This window comes from Vulpes vulpes, chromosome 13, assembly GCF_048418805.1.
Source record: "Vulpes vulpes isolate BD-2025 chromosome 13, VulVul3, whole genome shotgun sequence".
Taxonomy (NCBI): Eukaryota; Metazoa; Chordata; class Mammalia; order Carnivora; family Canidae; genus Vulpes; species Vulpes vulpes.
Window position 1 is genome coordinate 81,533,389 of NC_132792.1, and position 18,515 is coordinate 81,551,903.

The 18,515-nt window shown below is 47.3% G+C and overlaps 1 protein-coding gene across 1 annotated transcript in view; it reads right to left on the reverse strand.

Moving 5' to 3' along the window:
• Positions 1–18,515, reverse strand: part of MYO5B (myosin VB) — a 326,731-nt gene that overhangs the window by 174,070 nt on the left and 134,146 nt on the right. The window contains exon 2 of the mRNA XM_072734804.1: positions 10,935–11,045. Coding sequence (XP_072590905.1) covers positions 10,935–11,045 — 111 coding nt within the window. The remainder of the gene's footprint in view (positions 1–10,934; positions 11,046–18,515) is intronic.

An 18,515-nucleotide genomic window follows, 5' to 3' on the forward strand; every position in this document is an offset into this window, starting at 1 on the left:
CTTTTAAATGGTCTTGCACAATCAGATCTTAAGGTATATGATAGCCAGCAAGTACAATAATGGTGCTAAAATCTGCAGATAAATGAAACCTACTCGCAGATCCAGAAATAAATGCAGGCACAGAAGGAAAATTTGTTCATAACAATGAAGCAAATCATCAAAAGGAATTTCCCTAGAACAGTGGTAGGTAAACTGGAAGGCATTTAGGGGAAAAAAAATTGCACCAGTATTCTACTCTCATTCTCTCATATAAGGTAAAACAAAAAACAAAGTGCAAAAAGAAACATAGGTAAGTTTGAAAAGCTTTGGAAGGTTTCTAAAGAATGACAGAAGAGTCAGAAGTATGTCCCAAATTTTTGTATTTTGACTATAAATAGAATTTTTAAGCCATCATCAAGCACACCACACAGTAAAACGAGAGAAGGGGACAATGATTTTTACATTGAATTCATAACAGAATTAATCTTAGTATCCACAGTTTTAACGAGTCAAAAAACCAATATCCCAACAGAAAATTACGTAGGAGATGCAAGTCACAAAACAAAAACAAAAACAAAAACAAAAACAAAAACGACTACAGATGGACAACAGGAAAAACTAATCAGTGGTCATTAACCAAAGAGATGCAAATAGTAGATTATTACCATCATTATCCACCATATAAGCAAAGGTGTAGAAACTCCCAAGACCTCCAAAACAAAGGATGTGGTCAAATAGACCTACTGTGTGCAGGTTTGACCTTTCAGAAGGCAGCTGGAAACACCGGTCACAACCCTTCATAAACAGACTCTTCCTTGGCTTCAAGAGACAATCTTACAAATGGGCAAAGATATCAACAATCTGTAAACCATGAAAATAAAACCCAACGTACACCTGTATCTGTGCTGAATTGACAAAGAGGCATGTTACAGAATGAAATATGGGATTCCTTGTTTTGAAAACTATGTTAAAGTCTGTCTGAAATGACATCTCCACAAATTATCAACAGTCACCCACGTTAGGTTTTCTTTGTATAGGTTCATGTCATGGTGTGTGTGTGTGTGTATGTGTGTGTGTGTGTGTGTCTCTCTCTCTCTCTCTCTCTCTCTCTCTCAAGGCTCTTCTTTTTGTGTGAAGGTCTTATCAAATTTCCTCCATATAGGAGACTAGTAAACTGGCTATCACAGACATGATACCAAATTCCCAGAAGGTGGGCAACAAGGGAAAGTGGAGTACGTTGAGATTTTAAGTTCTAGAGCTGATGGCTCTGACCACCCTTCATCTCTGAGTGTCACTGAAACTCTAACACAACCCCCTCGGCCCCAGAGGCTTTCTCAAGACCTCCCCATGGAGGTGTCCCTCGCCCCTGGAAGAGCATGTTGGCTCTGCACATCCTGTGTGTCTCTCCACCCCCGCCCAGCCCGCCACACAGCACAGGACCCAACCAAGTGCAGCCTCACCGGGCTCAGCCCCTCATTTCCCATATTAGAAAGTGGGGACCTCAGCTCTGTGTCTTTAGCCCCCAAGATGGAAATGCTGTCATTCCCCATCTTTCCTCAGATTAAACACCCCCTCAAGAACTCTCCCCCCAAAGCACACAGAGGAAAACTCATCTGTGATTTTGGGAAAATATGGTCCACAAATATGCCAGTGGTACTGGTTACAGTATAATCGCTAAGTCAAAATGCCCAGAGCAGCAGCAAAGATGTAGGAGGTGCAAGCTCAGCATTAGTACAGATTTTGTGGTGTGTGTACATCCAGAGAGAAGCAGGGAATGAGAGACTGAAGGTTTTTTTAAATAGGATTTTGATTTAAACACTGCTGTTAGTATTGAACATTCACAGCTAACATGAATTTATTTGAAATCTAAGCATTTAGGATGGGATCAGGGACTATAAAAACTTCCTGGCACAAAAGACTTCACAATGTAGTAACTGAGCCTCTGAAGGTGAAGAGGCGGCTAAATGGTTAATACTCATCGCAAAATTTAATTCTCGGTCACCCACCTGTAATGAACCTCCACTCCCACCCCACTCCCCCCGAAAAGAGGAACAGATGGGCATCTCCAACTGGTCCTCACCTGGCATATTGGGACTAGGCAAAACTTGAGAATACAGAGGAGGAGGTGGTTAGGGGATTGGTCCAAACTTGCACTTTCCAGTAGGGCAGCACATATGGTTATTGTGATTAAATTCATTGAAATTAAATATAATCAGAACTTCATTTTCTCGGCCACACTCATATTTCAAGACCCCAACAGGCATGTAGCCAGGGACTACCATACTGGACAATACAGATAGGCCACATCCCATTGTACCAACTGCTCTTTCAGAGAACCCTGGTCTAGATTGCTATAATACTCTGTGGGTCTATGGTTTTAGAATACTTGGTAGGTGCTCAAAAAAATATTAGCTGGAAGGAATGTCGGGTTTTTTAAATGACCCCTCTCATATCAATTCAAATCCGTGTTACATGGAACTACATAAAGAGAATATAATCCTAGAAGCATCTTTGAATGACAACTCCCAACACAAAGATTTGGAGCTAATAAGAAGCCTATATAGTAGATAAAGCCAACTTTTTTGTCCTACTCTACCCATAGAACTAAGATCTAGAGAAAACATAAGCTATAATACGGTTACCAAGTGGAAGCCAACTTTTTTGTCCTACTCTACCCATAGAACTAAGATCTCAAGAAAACATAAGCTATAATAGGGTTACCAAGTGGCAAGGGGTTAGCATTAACCTGAAGGACTACACATATCCTAACTCTGACACCCAACTAGGAGTCAAACTGGGCTGAGAATCATGGTGCAGATCTAAGTGTTGTCTTTACCGTGGTCCATGGTTCCTGTTTTGAGAAGCCACCAAGAAACTCAGAAGTAGCTGCCCAAGGGAGTTGCAAAAAGAATGTGGGTTTGGGTGAGTGTAAAAGGGTACAGAGGTGGTTGGGCCAAGTATCTCATCAGGTTTCTAATAGACTTCTGAAAATCCCTGGCCTTGACTTTCTCATCTCCTAAACTCGTATGTATTACGTTCATTACACATTATACAGAAAGCCCCACAAAGGTGCAGACATGTTTTCACTGCTGTACAGCCAGATCCTGGCAGTACCATTGCTCAACTGTTTTTAATCAATAATGAATGAATGGTGATGCAAATAATTAAGGGAAGAAAGTGGCCATAAAGGAAAATAGAAGAAGTCTGAGTTTAAGCAAAATTCCCAGAGCAAAAAAAACAGAGTCAAAGTTAATCTTTTGAGTCTATTTTATTGCAAGAAACACAGCTTGGACATTGTTAGAATCGTGGGTTCCTAGTTTGGCTTCTGACCTGGCATCTCAGCAATGAGCAGTCCAGACCATTTCCTCTACCAGCTTAATCCAGGGTTTACTCAATGTCCACACTGCTTTCATTTAGGACAGGAGGTGGGATGGGCAATGGCCGCCCTGGGCATTCTAGGATGCTTAGCTGTATCCCTGCTCTCTACCTGCCCGAGGCCAGTAGCAGACCTCCCTCCTCAGTCAGGACAACCCAAAACAAATCCAGACACTGCCAAATGTCCCTGTACTAGGGGTGGGAGTAGTGGGGAGAAAACAGGGGGCAGAAATCGCTGCTTCACTCATCTCTGAGCAGAAGCAGCCAGGCAAAATATCCTAAATGATGGAAAAGATCATGAGTACAGTGGACAAAAAAGGCAACGGTCATATGGAGGCAGATCTGCAAGGAGATGGATGCTAATGATGATCACCTAATAGTGTGAATACACATAATGCCTCTGACTGCACTTGTAGAAAAATGGTGAAGATGGTCAGTTTTAGGTTGCATGTATTTTATGATAAAAATATTCATTAGAAAATTACAGCCTACTTTAGAGACAAGATAACTAATTGCATTGGCAACAGTATTACCAATAAATATTTACATGCCATTTTTATAACTGTAAATGTTTTTTTGTACATGTGCAATATAAACATGGTACTTTTTTTTGTATATGTTTTTCTTGGAGTTCGATTTGCCAACATATAGCATAACACCCAGTGCTCATCCAACATGATACTATCTGCTTCATGTCATTCTTGCCATCTCAACAAAGACCATCTCAACTGTGGATTATTGAGCAACTGAAGGCAAAAACTTTAGTGACCAAACAAATATTAAAATAAGAACAGAAATAACCAGTAAAACAAAGAGAAACCTAGTAATCAAAATCACTTGAAGTTTTACTGGGAGTAGCTACCACTCTTAGCTCTGGTTTGGCAGATGCGCACACAGCTGGCACTTCACCTGAACCCAGAAGGACAAGACCCAGGGGCATTCTCCAGGTGCGCAGGTCTGAGTGCACTAATGATCAAGTAGAGCAGTCCTAGTTCTTCTGCAGCACTTGCTTCCTGACATAACGATGCAAGTTTGCAATCTCCTGGCTGGAACAGCTTGATATGTTTGGCACCATCTGGAGACCTGAGTAAGAGGGGCCTGTCCCTGGGCCTTGCACCTTCAAGTGCTCCATCATCTTCAACACAAAATAGCAGCTCATTAAAGAGCACATGATTGCTCTGCACTTGGCATCAGGCTTGAGCACTGACACAGTGAGATCTGCAGCCCTCAACATCCACTCCCGTGACAAGCACCTCAGGCCCCAGGAAAATGCTCCTGTGCCCCACCCCTTGCCCCATGTCCTTGAAGACACACAATGGCCTCCAGGTGCCTGGGACATCTGTGGACTGTGTGACACCACCATCAGACACCTCTCTGCGGTGCGGGGAGGCACTGGGCGGTAAAAAGGCTGAGAGCCCAGGAAAGGCAAAGGAGCATGGTAACCCTTCCTTTCAGAGGGCACGACTGCCAAGACAATTCACACATAGAAACACCATTTCCCAGTTGGGCCTAATGCCCAATTCCCAGCTTCTCCACAGGCTATGAGCCTCCAGAGGCACTCACAGATCAGTACAGTGTTTCCAACCACAGCAATGCAACACGAGGAACATTGTGCAATACTCAATAATTCATGTTCCCTTAAGTTTGTTTATATATAGGTATAGGCGCACAACATGCTTAAAGATCATGGTTCTTTACACTGGCAGCCAGATGGAGACTGAACAGAGATGCAAATATATTTTTAATATATTAGATGTTTTGGTTTTCAAAACTTAGAAATGTCCATTTTACTTAAATTCTGATGAAGTTTGCCTTTATTAATAGATGTAGGCTTACAGCTACCCGCTTGCCCTGACCCCATCGATTTTCAAGGGCGTGAGTATGCAGAGATACTGATGGAGCACATTCCCCGCCTTCAAGCTCACATATGCCCATCTTCCTCTCACACAGACCCAGGGAGGACCCTGTACACAAGGATTACTCACCACCAAGGTGGCTGTGGGGCACTAGATAGGAACTCCAGGCAGAAGACAAGCAGGGATAAATGTCATAAAAGCCATATGCAAGAGACCCACACTCAATATCCTCAATGGGGAAACAGAACTTTTCACCTATAACCAGGAACAGACCAGGGATGTGCACTCTCACCATTACTATTTAACATAGTATTGGAAGTCCTAGCCTCCATAATCAGACAACAAAAAGACATAGAAGCCATCCAAATTGGCAAGGAAGAAGTCAAACTTTTATTCTTTACAGACAACATGATACTCTACATGGAAAATCCAAAAGACCCAACAAAAATTACTAGAATACACAAATTCAGCAAAGTTGCAGGATATAAAAACCAATGTACAGAAATCTGTTGCATTTCTATATGGTAATAATGAAGCAGCAGAAAGAGAAATCAAGGGCTCAATCCCATTTATGATTGCACCAGAAACCATAAAATATCTAAGAATAAACACCTAACTGAAGAAATAAAAGATCTGAACACTGAACACTATAGAATGCTTATAAAAGAAATTGAAGAGGACACAGGGAAATGGAAAAACATTCCATGCTGGTGGATAAGAACATACATTGTTAAAACATATGTACTAACCCAAGCAATCTACACATTTAACGCTATCAGCATTTTTCACAGAGCTGGAACCAACATTTCTAAAATCCATATGAAACCACAAAAGAACCCAAATAGCCCAAAATCCTGAAAAATAAAAGCAAAGCTGGAGGCATTAAGACAGTGTGGTCCTGGCACAGAAACAGACACATCGATCAATGGAACAGAATAGAGAACCCACAACTCTATGGTCAACCAATCTTTGACAAAGTAGGAAAGAACACCCAATGGAAAAAAGTCTCTTCAACAAATGGTGTTGGGAAAATTGAACAGCCACGTGCACAAGAATGAAATTGGAGTGAAACTTTCTTACACCACACACAAAAATTCAAAATAGATGAAAGACCTAAATGTGCGACAAGAAACCATCGAAATCTGGAGAACATACGCAGCAACTTCTTTGACCTCGACCATCGCAGCTTCTTGCCCCTGCGACACATCACCAGGGGCAAGGGAAACAAACAGAAACATGAACTACTGGGACCTCGTTGAGATAAAAAGCTTCTGCACAGCAAGGGAAACAGTCAACAAAACTTAAAGGCAGCCTATAGAATGGGAGGAGATACTGACAAAAGACAGATCTGATAAAGGGCTAGTATCCAAGATCTATAAAGAACTTTTCAAGTTCAACACCCAAAACACAATCAAGAAATAGACAGAAGGTACAAATAGATACTTTTCCAAAGATGACATCCAGATGGCCAACAGACACATGAAAAGATGCTCAACACCACTCACCATCAGGGAAATACAAATCAAAACCACAATGAGATACCACCTTACACCTGTCAGAATGGCTAAGATGAACACCACAGGACACAACAGGTGTTGGCGAGGATGCAGAGAACAGGGAACCCTCCTGCACAGTAGGTGGGAATGCAAGCTGGTGCAGCTACTCTGGAAAACAGTGTGGAGGTTCCTTAAAAAGCTAAAAATGGAGCTACCTATGATCCAGCAATTGCACTACTGGGTATTTACCTAAAGGATACAAAAATACAGTTCCGAAGGCACACATGTATCCCAATATCTATAGCAGTATTATCAACAATCATCAAACTATGGAAAGGATCCAAGTGTCCATCAACTGACAAATGGATTAAGAAGATATGGTCTAGGGCAGCCCTGGTGGCTCAGCGGTTTAGCACCTGCCTTCAGCCCAGGGCAGGATCCTGGAGACCTGGTATCGAGTCCCACATCAGGCTCCCTGCATGGAGCCTGCTTCTCCCTCTGCCTGTGAGTCTGCCTCTATCTCTCTATGTCTCTCGTGAATAAATAAAATCTTAAAAAAAAAATGTCTAAATACACAACTCAATATTACTGAGCCATCAGAAAGAACGAAAGCTTACCATTTGCAACAATAGAGCTAGAGTGTACTATGCTCACTGAAATAAGTCACTCAGAGAAACACAAATTCCAGGGCTGAGTAGGTTAAGCATCTGCCTTTGGCTCAGATCCCAGGGTCCTAGGATTGAGCCCCGCGTTGGACTCCCTGCTCAGCAAAGACTCTCCTCCTCCTTCTCCCCCTCCCACCACTTGTGCTCTCAAAATCTTAAAAAAAAAAAAAAAAAAGACAAAATTCCATGATTTCACTCATATGCAGAATATTTTTTTTAAAGTAGGCTCCACACCCAGCACGGAGCACCATGTGGGGCTTAACTTTACAACCCTAAGACCAAGACCTGAGATCAAGAGTTGGCCACTTAACCGTCTGAGCCACTCAGGTGCCCTACCATATGTGGAATTTAAAAAACAAAACAGATGAACACATGAGAGGGGGTGGAAAAGAGAGGGAAACAAACCTTGAGAGGCTCCTAACAACGGAACAAACAGGGTTGATGGAGGGAGGTGGGTGGGGGATGGGCGAGATAAGCAATGGGCACTAAAGGAGGGCGCTGGTTGTGATGAGTACAGGGTGTTGATGTATCACTGAATTCTACTCCCGAAACCAATATTGCAATGTTAACTAACTAGAATTCAAATAAAAGTTTTTAAAAACCAATTTAAATGCAAAACCGTGGAAACAGGGAGTTCTCCCTGCCACTAGGGGGCAGGAGTGGCAAGGGAGGTGGAGGCAGGAGCCAGAAGGCCTGTGAGGCACCAATTCCCGGAGCTCCGTGCATCAGCCAGGGCTAGCCAACACATAGGGATGCTCAACCCAGGTTAAGGCAGCACTGCGCCAAGGGCTGGCACACCGAGATGCTCTGCACCCATCACAGCTGTGGGGACAGAGACAACACTATGTTTTTCCAAGAAGTTTCCCATTGGCTTAAATACAGAGTATCTTACATGTTGCGCTCAGGGAAACAAGCCAGACAAGGGGGACAAATCCTGCAGGACTCCACTTCTACAAGGTGCTCAGAGCAGTGAGCTTGGAGACACAAAGTCAAACAGAGTCACCAGAGCTGGACAAGGACAGAATGTCAGTTTTGCAAGATCAAGAGCTCTACACGTGGACAGTGGTACAACCACACGGAAGTACTTATGCCACTGGCCTGTACGTTGAAAAATGGCTCACGTGTTCAGCTTCGTGTATTTGACCACAACACGAATAAGCAACACTGAAGACAATATCCCTCAGGGGGAACACCAGGGAGCCTGGTCACCCTGAGCTAAGCACATGAGCCAGCACTAAGGTAGAAGCTTGGTGTTTGAAACACTGCTCTTCGATAAGAAAATGAACTGATTTTCATCCTTTGCCACAGTAGTTAAACCCATAGTGCTGGACCCTGTAAAGGTGGGCACTGCCAGGGGGACCTCGCCAGCCCGGTGCATCAGGGATGGTCTCAGCTACACAGCAGGTGCTCTTCAGACTTGCAGAGGCCAGTCCTTTAATTTCTGCCCTCCTGCCTCTGGCCCGCAGCTCAGATTAGGGTGGCTCCCAATGACCACTGTGAGCCAGCAGTGGGCAAATCATGGTCTGCCAGGAGGCCGGCCAGAGCTAGATGTTCAGGGCCCATTATTTCTCAAGAGCTGCTAATTCGCAGCCGCAGGCACCCCTTCTGATTACATGCTGACTGGCCACGTAGCAGGTGGGGGTGGGGGGTGACTTGGGAAGCGGCCAGGATTAGTCACGCTGGGCAGATTTTCAGCTGGGGACTCGAGCATCTGCTCTGTTTTAGCAACACCAGCAGGCCATTCCTCACTACCTCCGTTCAACCCTTTAAAAAGACCACCCACTTAAAAGGTCAACTAAAATGAACTATGTTGGAATAGAAGTTACAGCACTCAAGTGGGTGAACTCATTTCATTTTGTTTTGGGCGTGGCGCGGGAAGTTATTCGAACAGAGTAAACATGATCCCATCTGCTGGGAATTTTCTTCCTCGCCTCAAAACCAAGAAGAGGCTGGCCAAGTCTGACTGCCAGGAAGGGGAAGGTGAGGCATGCACACCTTGGCGTAAAAATCTAACCAAGGCAGTGTCCCAGGTTTACCATGTGCTAGGCTTGAGGGAAGTTAGGAGGGGGAGATGTTCCATCTTCCTACTAATCAATGAGTTAATCAACTATAGCAGGTACTACATGAGCAAAGCACAAAACAAGGTCCATTTCTCAAGTAGGTCACTGCTAACTAGGAAGACAAGACCAAGATGCTCAGGAGAAGGAAAAACCTATCAAGGTAGCAAATGATCAAGGGCTATGGCATCAGGGAGGCCAGCCACGCTCCAGCCTTCCTTCCAAGCAAGGTCCGCTCTTCAGCCCTCCGACTTAACCCCTCCCAAAGTCTGTTCTTGGTTTCTTCCTGCCACTTCCTTCAAAGCCTGCTTTTCCCATGGAATCTGAGAGAACAAGCGAGTGATGTCACGTGGCATTCACCTCTCAGTAGGACTCGCTTCACGCAGCCTAATACCCACACAGCTCCAGGTGTAAACTTGCCAAATCCCTGTGCCAGACCCCTGAAAACTCACGTGATGTTGTGCATCAACCATACCCAAGACTTCTTGCGAAAACTTCCTTCCCAGTCTCCCCCACTGTAAACACTGCCCAGTTGACCTCTGCCTGTGTCGCAGGCCATCCCTCTGACCCCTGCCTGCTTCCACTGGTGCCCAGGCACACAGGCCTTCCTGTCTGCTGCCCAAGGGAACACACCACGGCCCCAGGACTTCAGAGCATGCACCACTCCCACCTGGGAAACTCGGAGTCTCCTTAGTCCCGAGGCTTCAATGGCCATCTCCTTCCCATGACCCCTTCAGGTCTCTCGACCCCTTCACCTCATCAGGCTCCCTCTATATTTGGTCCCATACCTCACCCACCTGCATCCGCGCCAATGCAATTACAGCGCAGGCACGCAAACATCTGTAAAATGCACACATTATAATGAAGGGTGGTCACAAAAGGCCCACAAAAGGGGAAAAATCAGATCATATAGGAGGAAGGTGTTATAGGTAACTACCCTGAAGCCACTTGAAAGGCAACTAATAGAAGAGTCTCCCCACAGCAGGGATACATATGGGTGGCTCCAGTGCCAGACACTAAACAGACATTAACAACTCCTTTTGTTCTCAAAAGCCCCCTAGACTAACTATCACTTCCATATAACAGATGAAGTGATGCATCTAGTAACCTTGTTAACCTACCCAAGGGCACACAGCGAGCAATGGCTGAGCCAAGGTCCCAACCCCAACAGCTGGGTCCAGAGCCAGTGCTCCAAGTGCCCTACCATGCACAGTCTCTTAGGTTCCTCCTTCCTCACCTCCCACGAAGCCTCAGCCCTATGAAGGGGACCCCTCCTTCTACTCCAATGAGAAGGTTCCTGCTCCAGTCACTGGAGACCCCTCGGCTACAAATGCCAGGGGGCATTTATTCCTTATGTGGCATTCAGGGAGCAGTCCCATGGTTTACCACTTTCATGTGTGTTATCAACAGCACCAAGTGGCTGGGCATAGGAGAAACTGCAGTCACCATGCACCACCAGCCCTGGCAGCAGAGCCCATGCTCCCCCCTCCCATGACCCGCACATACCGATTCATCTTCCAGTCTGAGCTGGAGGCTCTTCTCTCCCTCCTTGTAGTCCTTGGTTAATTCAGCCGAGCACCACACTTCATCAGGGTCAGGGATCCAGACCCTCGTGTACTGGAAGATTAACACAAGAAAGTCAGGTAAGGAAACAAGCTTTCTGGTGTTTTCCTATGTGTTACTATCTGTGAGGGGCCCTCAGGTAGGGCCATCTTGACACATCTTCCTTATCGTTTCAGAATGCAAGGTGATCTAATCCCATGGGGCAAGTCGGTAACTCACAGGCCTGGGGACAGAGGGCACCTTCTAGATCTTAAGAAAACACCACAGATCAATGTGATTATCATTCCACTGGCAAGACTACCAAGCCTGCATCTGGTCACACCCACCAGAGCCCCACACCATCATCTCAAGGATGAGATGAGACAACTGCGTCAGATGGACCGGGGCATCTGGTGTGCTACAAGGAGGGATAAACCAGCACCGCAGGCCAAGACCCAGAAAGGCAGGCTAATCTTCAAATCATGGCCACCTCTGCTCTGATAGGCTGCATTCGGGGACAAAGCTGTTTTCCTAAAGGACTGAAAGAACATGTAAGCCGATCAAAAGCATGTTTATATATCCCCACACCATCAGCAACCTCAGTTTATGTGTGTGTGCTCTAGGTCACAAACACACCCAAAAGTCCTGCTCAAGCTCCTGCAGCTGCTGGTCATCAGGCCAGCCAGCTCCTAGCAGGAATGATGCAGCCCTGGCAAGTGAAGGAGCCCTGGCCTCTGCCTCGGAGTGGCCAGCCGGGATGCACGCCAGAGTCACCTGAGCATGTGAACCTTCCAGGTCTGGGTTCTACCTCAGACCAACGCAGAACCTGGCGGACATAAGAGCTTCCAAGGGGAGAACAGCAGCACGCAGCTGTGGAAACCCTAGGTCTGGTGGACCAGAGGTACCTGAACCTGCCGGTGGCCCCTCCTGCCAGCTCTCCATATAGCTGTCAGACCAATTTCTAGTTTTTTTTTTTTTTAAAAGATTTTGTTTATTTATTCATGAGACACACAGAGAGGCAGAGACATAGGCAGAGGGAGAAGCAGGCTCCCTGCAGGGAGCCCGATGTGGGACTCGATCCCAGGAACCCGGGGTCACACCCTGAGCCAAAGGCAGAGCTCAACCACTGAGCCACCCAAGTGTCCCCGATTTCTGAATTTTATAGGTAGGTGATCGCCATGTGCCTATTTGCTTTAGACCTCGGCTACGTGCATCCATGCACACACAGATGGTTTCGTGGCCACAGGACATTCTCAGCAAACCTGAAACTAAGGGCTCTCATGACCCCAAGTTCAGCCAGAACACGACCTGGGTCAGTGTGGCCTGCCTTCTGCGTGCAGTGCAGCTCCAAGTGCAGACCTCAGCGCCAGTCAGCCGCCAGGGCACATGCAGCCCACGGGCCTCACGTCAGCCCTGCTTCTGATGGTGTTCCCCTCCACATGGTCACTGCCCTTTTTATCTGCAGAGCCCTGGCCCTTACTGCACTTAATGCAGATATCCTATTGAGAATAGGTCACGAGAGGCTCACAACACTCATTGACGGGAAAGCGGAGCACCCCCAATATCCCACACAGGATAAGAGGCCAAAGCTGTCTTTAGTGTCATGAGCAATGACGTTCCCCGGGGCCTCCTCTCTGCCTCCAAGCCTGCCACGAAGAGCGTGTCTTTACAGAGACGTCCTAGAGCCTTACAGCACCTCAGCACTCCACAGTAAGGCAGCAGGATTGCTCTGAGCCGCCTGCGGAGAAAACCCTGAGTACACGTCAACCCTAGCTCTCTACGGTTCTTCTCCCCTTAGGTATTCTTAACCTGCTTCCTTCCCCCACCGTGCAGTAGGCCCACCTTCCATGAGCTGCAATGACACTTCAGATCCTGTCCCCAAGCCCCAGACGAGGGATCTTTGCTTGGCCTCAGTACTGCTGCCATCCCTCCAGGCCCGCCTCTGGGACCCCCGTCCAGGCAGAGGGAGTACAGGACACCAAGGAATTGTGTTCAGTCTATACTCCACATAAACGATGTCGGGAAAGACTCAACGGAAGGGTGATAAGGAGAATGAGAACAATCCTAATAGGAACTCAATGGAGGGAATGATGGTATGTGGATATCGTGGAGAGGCTGGACGTCCCCGAAGCCCAGGGGCCCAGTCGTGGTCACTCAGGGGCCCTCTGGCCTGACTCCCGCTGCCCATGTGCCACTCACTGACCTGTTAATTGCACCAGCACACCTCCCTGCCTGGCACTAGCTGCTTAATTCTTACCCTGGGAAGGTCCATTCATCTACTTCTGTGAATCTCTTCTTTCTCAATAGACTGCAAATAGATAATGTCAAAAAAACGGTCTCTGTCTCCCCATTCCACAGAACTCAGCACAGCATTAGAGGCATTGGAGGGCCCTAAGCGTGCTTCAGCTGCTCCAGGTGAGGGCCTCAGCCTCACCACCAACTGCGAGCCTGTCGAAAATGCAGGAGCACAGCCCCAACCACACTCACTGACGCACCGTGTACCCCAAGTACATGCTGTTCTGCTTCTTCAGGATGTGCCGATTCTTCCCTGCCTTCAGGATGGGTCACCAACCAGAGCCCTGGCCCAAAGCCAATGTGTCACTTGTGTTTGCAGAGCCCATGAGTTAAGGATGGTCTTCAAAAGTATAAATGGCTGAGGGGAAAGAACAACGTCCAGTTGGAACTTGTTGATTATGTGAAAGTCGAATTTTTTGCATCCATGAAGTTTCACTGCGACACACGTACACGTCCCACTTATGCACTGCCCATGGCTGCTCTGGCGCTTTGGAGGCCGGTGTCTGGTCAGGACAGACCCTGTGGCCCAGAAGCCTGAAAGGTTTCGTGTCTGAAAGGCCATTACAGGGCAGACTTGCTGCCCTCACCCTCCATACGCACTGTTGCTGCAGCCCAGAATGCCCTCGCTGACTCGAACACACCGGCAGAGCCCAAGGTTCAGGTCCCCACCCTCACTGACTGTGACCATCCCTGTGCCCTCCAGGTTAGCTCTTAGCAGCGCACAGCTGCCCTTCTATGACGTCGTGTTGCAGGCCTGTCATGTCTGTTTCTTCCGTGGCAAGATCTTACAGATATGCTTTTGGGCATCTCCATATCCCTGGCATACAGTAGGTGCCCATTAAATGTTTGCTGAGACAGGAATTAGTCAACTATGCATTCATGAGGCCCCTAGTTTACACGTAAAACACATGGTGATATGTGCCATGTAACCAAGTAGAAACATGGAGATCTAGACCCTGACTCTAAGGAACATACACCCTCATCCAGCAGGTGCTTCACTTGAGCACAGCCCCTCGAGGGCAACGTGGCCAGTTCAGCAGGGAACAGGCCTCTCAAGAAAAGGGAAGGCAGTCATAACTGATGCCAACTGAAGAAGCATAGGACCAAGTGCTCCTGTGCCTTCTAAAGGACATCATGTATCACAGACCTGAGCAAGCCAGCCGTAGACTCACATCAACATCTGAGTACCTGACAAGTGCCCACTGTGCTAGACGCTGTCCTCTCTCCTCCATCCCCACAACACAGACACGTGGATGCATGTGGAAGTCACAGCCGTTCGAGGTTGAGAACAGCATTAAGTAAGTCAACCCTGGGATCCCTAGGTGGCACAGCGGTTTAGCGCCTGCCTTTGGCCCAGGGCGCGATCCTGGAGACCTGGGAGTGAATCCCACATCGGGCTCCGGTGCATGGAGCCTGCTTCTCCCTCTGCCTGTGTCTCTGCCCCTCTGTGTGTGTGTGTGTGACTATCATAAATAAATAAAAATAAAACTTTAAAAAAAGGGTAAGTCAACCCTGCATCGCGATGGTGACATGTGCAGGAAGGACCCCCTGCCTTCATCCTACCTTGTGGATTCGCAGCTTAAAGTGTGTACAGATCAGAGCTAGTTACCCAACATCACGTGAGCCACACTCGAGCAACTGATGGGATTGCCAAGGGCAAGTGTAACCATAATCAAAGTTTACTTTGCACGCTGACTTAGCAAACAACTCACCACCCCTTCCCTCCCCAAACCTACCCCCTGCCCAGGAAGATCCATTGCCTCTGTGACCCCAAACAAGGCAGGACATGAGCAATGCAGAATAAACAGCAAAGACGACAGGCTAGGAAGGGAGGGAGGAGCGCCCCAAGAGCCAGCAAACATGGAGGAAACAGATCTGAGCTGTGGACAGAGGCAGGATGAGGAGGGAGGTCTTTGGTGCAAGGAAAATGTTCTGTAAGCAGACAGAGGTGATGGTTGCATAGCCCTGTGAATGTGTCACATACCACTGAGCCATTCACTTTAAGAAGTTCTGTTATGCAAATTTCACCTCAATTGAACAGGAGACTGTTTTGGTTGCAGAAGATGCAAACAGCATTGTGTGCACTCTCTAATGGCATGGGTTCTTCTCAAGTCTGAGAAAACAGGAACATGTATTCCTTTAACAAAGTCATCAGGGACTTCTGGGTCGCTCAGGGGGTGAGCATCTGCCTTCGGCTCAGGGCATGATCCTGGAGTCCTGGGATCGAGTCCCACCTTGGGCTCCCCGCAGGAAGCCTGCTTCTCCCTTTGCCTATGTCTCCGCCTCTGTCTCTGTATCTCTCATGAATAAATCTTAAAAAGAAAAAAGCCATCAATTTCACAGACCAGATAGGAACTTTCTAGAACCAAGATTCTGTGTTGCCTCTTGGTTTCTCACCTTCAAGAATTCCTTCCAACAAATATGACCTCTAGACCAACTTTCCTGGAGGGAGGTTGTAAGAAGAGAAGCTGGCCGACATAATCCAACCATGGCACCACTCAACTCCTCACCATCCCCTTTGACAAAGGTTAAGTCTGTCATGTCTAAGGAGACAGAAGTCTGACCTCACTAACAGAGAAGGACTTGTGATTTTTCTTTTTGGAAAGAGCCCTGGAGAAGGCAGAGGTCTGTGAACAGAGACGCATCAGCACCCAGAGCTGCTTCCTGGGTTTCCCTCCCATCTGCAGGGCCTCCCAGGACAGGTCTCTGCTACAGGGAGTGGCTGCCCATGGCAGGAATGCTCAACCCTGGCTGCACATGAGAGCCACCTGGGGAGCTTTCAAAGCTTCCCAAGAAACATGACCCTCAGACCAAGTACACCAATCCTGGGGGGAGACCAGCAGCAGTTCTGAAAGCCCTGCAGATGCACCAATGTGCAAGCACACGTATAAGCTAGCAGGCTTGAGGGTTCACTTAACTGATCTGCAGGCACCACAGACACTGCATCAAGGCCTCCCCTCAGTACCCTGTGATGGAGCATGGAATTCCAGCCCCCATATTCTTGAGCCCGAGGTAAAAGCATTACCTCCAGGAAGCCCCGTGCTACCATGTGGATTCCAGATCAAGAAGGATGCCACATTCATCTGCGTGTGCTCAGCACCAGGCAGTACAGCACCATGGCTGGGCATGTGGGCTCCAGAGCCGGGCAGCCCAGTAAGAATTCCAACCAGCACTTATTAGTTAGCCTAAGAAGTAATAAGCTGCTGAGTGGCTCTGAGCCCTGTTTTCTCAGCTGTACAATGTGGGTAAAAGTTAGATATACCTCATCAAGTAGTCCCAAGAATGAAACACAATCCTACATTACCAGAAAACCATAAGCATTAGACAACAGAGCTGATGATAATAGTGCACATGGGGTCGTCTAAAAGGCAGGAACCAGATGGGATCTTGCAGAGAATTAGAGAATGGGAAAACACCAAGCCTAACATGTTTCCAGGTCACTGGGATCCTTTTGCTATCCTACAAATCATCGTCTATAGACAGCTGTGCCTTGCCTAAAACTCAATACTTGGGTCTAGACTACTTTAACTTCAAAACCCTGAGAGAAGGGATGGTCAACGCTGGCTGGCTTTTAAGAATTATCTGCAGATCTTAAAACAAAAACATCAATGCATGTCCCACACCTGAGTGATGAGGATGAAATCTCAGAGCAGGCCCCAAACACTGTATTTTTCTTAAGCTTCAAGTGAACATTAAAAAATCACGGTTTCAAGGAAGAGAATCAGAATCAAAATGGACTTCAGGGAAAAAGAGAACAGGGACACTGAAAACATTCACTTCCTAGAATTTAGAGTGTCACAACCTTACACTAAAGTAGCCATTTCATCTTAGTTTAAAACTCAAGTAAGATGCACAGGGTCATCGCTACGCCGTCCCAAAGATCACGGAGGGTAGAGAGGCACAGAAAAATCTGCTCATGTTCAGAGTGAGAAGCTAGAGTCAGACCAGGACCAGACACAGGAGCTGCAACCTGCAGCCCTTGCTGCATCCCCGGCAGGAAACGCTAACCGACTGCTGCAGCTGGCCACCACAGGTACATTGTGCAGGCAAAGCATCCCATGTGCACACATAAAAGGAACTACAAGGACATGCCACATCAGGCCACTGGATGCTTCGAGCAGCAGGCCAACTGGAAACTGGGTTGCAATGTCACCTTGACCTGAAGCACTGTCTCGGCACCGTCCCCAGGGGACAGACAAGAGGGGAGATCCCAGCCTGGCCTGCGGGCTGACTAGATGAACCCCATCCATTCTTGCCCGCTTTAGGGCACAACCAGCAGGCACACTGTCTGCCTTGTTCACAGCTGTGTCCCTTCACAGCAGGTCCTGAAACCTCTGCTCTATCATTGAAAAGCCAGTGCTCCAGTTGAGGGGTGCAGAGGGAGTCCCTTTTGCTAAAACTGACAAAGGAGGCAAACAGCATTTCTCAGGACATGAATCTTGTGCTAGAACTCAAAGATGCAGCATCACGTTGCTTAGTTGCTACCCTTCAAGCAACAGAGAAGCCACTGAATTTCTTGCCCCAAGACCAGTCTATGATCGGTCACAGTGAGTAGCATCAACAAACATAAGGTCACCAGCATTGAAGTAAGTGGACAGGATGTGAGTTCCAGAGAAAAACAATTGTTAAAAGGCAGGGAGGGGAGATAAGGGGTGCAGATGCCATCCAAAGCAGAAGGGATCACAGCAGCCAAGGACAGCGAGCTGCTCCCCAGCCTTGCCTGGAGCCCAGGAAGAATAAGCAAGGAAGGGAGCAAAGAACTAGTGCCAGGAGACTCGGAATCCCCCCTAGGCCAGGAAAGCATGTACACCTCGTTGAGATATTCCTAGCTCAGCTTCTTTAAATGAGGCTCAGAAGATAGACACTTTGCAAAGATGTCATAAGTAATGTCCTCTGTCTGGTGTAAAGGTGTCCATTTTGAAGTAAGACCTTTACGGATGAGGAAAAGAATACTTCCCAACTAAGCTGACGGTTTCTCTTTAGCAGCATCCACTAGCTGCTTCCCTAGTGCTGCCGTGTCAGAGAAACCACGAGAACAGCTTCGCTAATTGGTCTGATAGGGAGTGGGTCACACTGCATTTTTCTGTACAATAGAGTCTGGAAGACAAAGACTAGGTATTTTTGCCCATCTAAGCAAGAGCCACCCACTATTCTCTCCACATTTGAGGACTGAAGAACATGTCCTGCATCCTGAGGCCTGTGCCAGTGATTAGTCTCCTAACCTAAGGGAGCAGCTAAATAAAGCTGCAT